Genomic DNA, 2,590 nt, shown 5'->3' with positions numbered 1-2,590 from the left:
CTGGCAAATAGACAAACTTGAAGGAGTCCTAACCAAGGTACAGCACCATAAAAGCCTGGGAATACAAGGAGGTAGCCACTGGGATGGTGAAAAGATCCTCAAAGAAAGAAAGAAAAGGGGCAGAAAAATAGACCTTCAGAGAACAATAATAGTAGGGGAGTTACTTATGAACTCGGGGTGATTTCCCAAGTTGACCAAGTTCTACAAACCCAAATCTCAGTTTACATGAAGCTCATTTCATGGAATGTAAGAGGACTCAACAGTCCCTCCAAACATAAAATGATCAAAAATCTGATAATGCAAGAAAAACCAGCAATAGTTTTCCTTCAAGAAACAAAAAGCAGCAGCAGAGCGATAGATAGACTTAGCAACAAAATATGGGCAGGTAGCAGTTCAATATCAGTAGACGCCTCAAGGGCCTCTGGTGGTCTTGCCATTCTATGGAACCCGCAGATTGTTTCACTTGATAATTTTCACGACACTCTACATCTTATTCAAGCTACCTTCCACCTCATTGGAACCAATATCCATGGGCATCTCACCAATGTATATTTGTCGCAGACAATTCAGCAAAAATTGGACCTCCTGGACACAATCTCCACCCTCAATGAAAACAGACACTTCCCCTTATGGATTGGAGGAAGCGACTTTAACATAATAAAATCCATGGAAGAAAAACAAGGTGGCAGAATCAGGCTCGACAGTGATAGCAGCGGCTTCAAGCAATTCCTACAAAATAATCAGCTCATGGACATTCCTACCTCCAATGGCATTTTCACCTGGTCCAACAAGCACCGAGGAGCTCACCACATTGCCTCAAGGCTAGATCGATTCTTAATTTCAGATAACGCGATCCATCTTGGAGGGGATTTTAACGCCTCCATCATTCCCCAAGGAGGCTCAGATCACTGGCCAATTTTGCTCCAATGGTCCAGACCTGGCAACTGCTGCAACAGACCCTTTCGATTCGAAGCCTTTTGGCTCACCAACACTAATTTCAAGGCCATGGTCAATAATGCCTGGACATCTTACATCCCACCAGCGGGAGCTAAGATGTATCAGTTTCAACAAAAGCTGAAAATTTTGAAACAAGTTCTCAAAGTATGGAACCGCACTCATTTTGGCAACATACAGGAGAGCAGACAAAAACTGGAGCAGAAAATGAAAGCACTACAGCAAGTTTTCATTCTGGAAGGCCGCACAGAAGAACAAATTCAACAGGAGCAGATCCTCTGGAATCAAATTAAATAACGTCAAAAACAAGAGGAAATTCTATGGTGGCAAAAATCACGAATCAGCTGGCTTAAAGATGGAGAGAGAAATACAAAATTTTTCCACAAAACTACCATACAAAGGTGTATGCACAACAACATTACCTTCGTCAACAATCAACAGGGTGAAAGAATTGAGGCTCATGAAGACATGGAAAAAGAATTCACAGGATACTTCAAGGGCATTCTAAAGGAACCTGACGGCAACCGGGATGAGGCAATCAGAGCCATCACGCAGCATATTCCAAAAATTATAAATGAGGATCATAACAATAAATTGCTCCAACCCATATCATTAAAGGAAGTTGAAGAAGCCATGGCTCAGCTCAAAGACGGCAAGGCACCAGGGCTTGATGGATTCACAGCCAATTTCTTTCATGAATTTTGGGAACTTATCAAAGCCGAAGTATGGGACCTAGTGGAGGAATCCCGAAGCATGCACTGGGTCCTCCCAGCCCTCAACTCAACCTTCATAGCCTTGGTACCCAAAGAAGCAGCATCAAACAAACCAGAGAAGTATAGACCAATAGCGCTATGCAATGTGATCTACAAACTCATTTCAAAGGTCATTGCAAACCGACTCAAACCGCTCCTTCCCCTGCTCATCTCTCCAGAACAGATGAGTTATGTTGAAGGCAGGCAGATCATGGATGAAATAATTCTATCAAACGAAGTAATACATTCATTAAAGCTTCTCAAAAAACCAGGTATGCTTCTAAAATTAGATCTTTCTAAAGCCTTCGAAAAGCTTAGCTGGAATTACATTCATAAAATGCTCGTGGCTTTCGGCTTTAATGCAACCTGGACCAGATGGATCATGAACCTAATCACATCTCCCAGTTTCTCTGTCTTACTTAATGGCTCTCCCTCATCTCCTTTTCATCCCTCGCGTGGCATCAGGCAAGGGGATCCACTTTCTCCTTTTCTCTTTGTTCTAATGGCCGAAGGGCTCAGCAGGCTCCTCAAATCGGCAGTCTCCTCCCAAGCTCTCAAAGGCATCTCTCTCCATGGTCGCACTCCTCAGACACATCATCAATTCGTTGATGATACTATGCTTTTCGAGCACCCTTCCTCAAAATAAGCCTCTGTTTTCAAATCTCTTCTCTCCCTCTTCTCTGAAGCCTCTGGCACCTCCATTAATGCTGCAAAATCTCAACTCTTCTTCTTCAACACCCCCCCCCACCACGCAAAGAAACATTGCTCGAATTTTGGGATTCACAATATCCCACCTGCCCTCTAAATCCCTGGGAGCTCCCCTTTCAGACTCAGCAATTAAGCATGCATCCTGGAGGTCGCTCTTGGACAAAATCGAATCAAAG

The 2,590-nt window shown here is 43.5% G+C and overlaps 1 protein-coding gene across 1 annotated transcript; it reads left to right on the top strand.

Moving 5' to 3' along the window:
• Positions 1-666: 666 nt before the first annotated feature.
• LOC149231524 (uncharacterized) lies at positions 667-1,251 on the top strand. Its single transcript, XM_089381662.1, has one exon. It carries the CDS (start codon positions 667-669, stop codon positions 1,249-1,251), a length of 585 nt encoding a protein of 194 aa, XP_089237788.1.
• Positions 1,252-2,590: the final 1,339 nt, after the last annotated feature.

Source organism: Pinus tabuliformis, chromosome J, assembly GCF_031772625.1.
Source record: "Pinus tabuliformis cultivar Carrire ecotype Pingquan chromosome J, CPIR1, whole genome shotgun sequence".
Classification (NCBI taxonomy): domain Eukaryota; kingdom Viridiplantae; phylum Streptophyta; class Pinopsida; order Pinales; family Pinaceae; genus Pinus; species Pinus tabuliformis.
The sequence above is the reverse complement of the archived record's forward strand: the minus strand, read 5'-3'. Positions and strand labels throughout refer to the sequence as shown.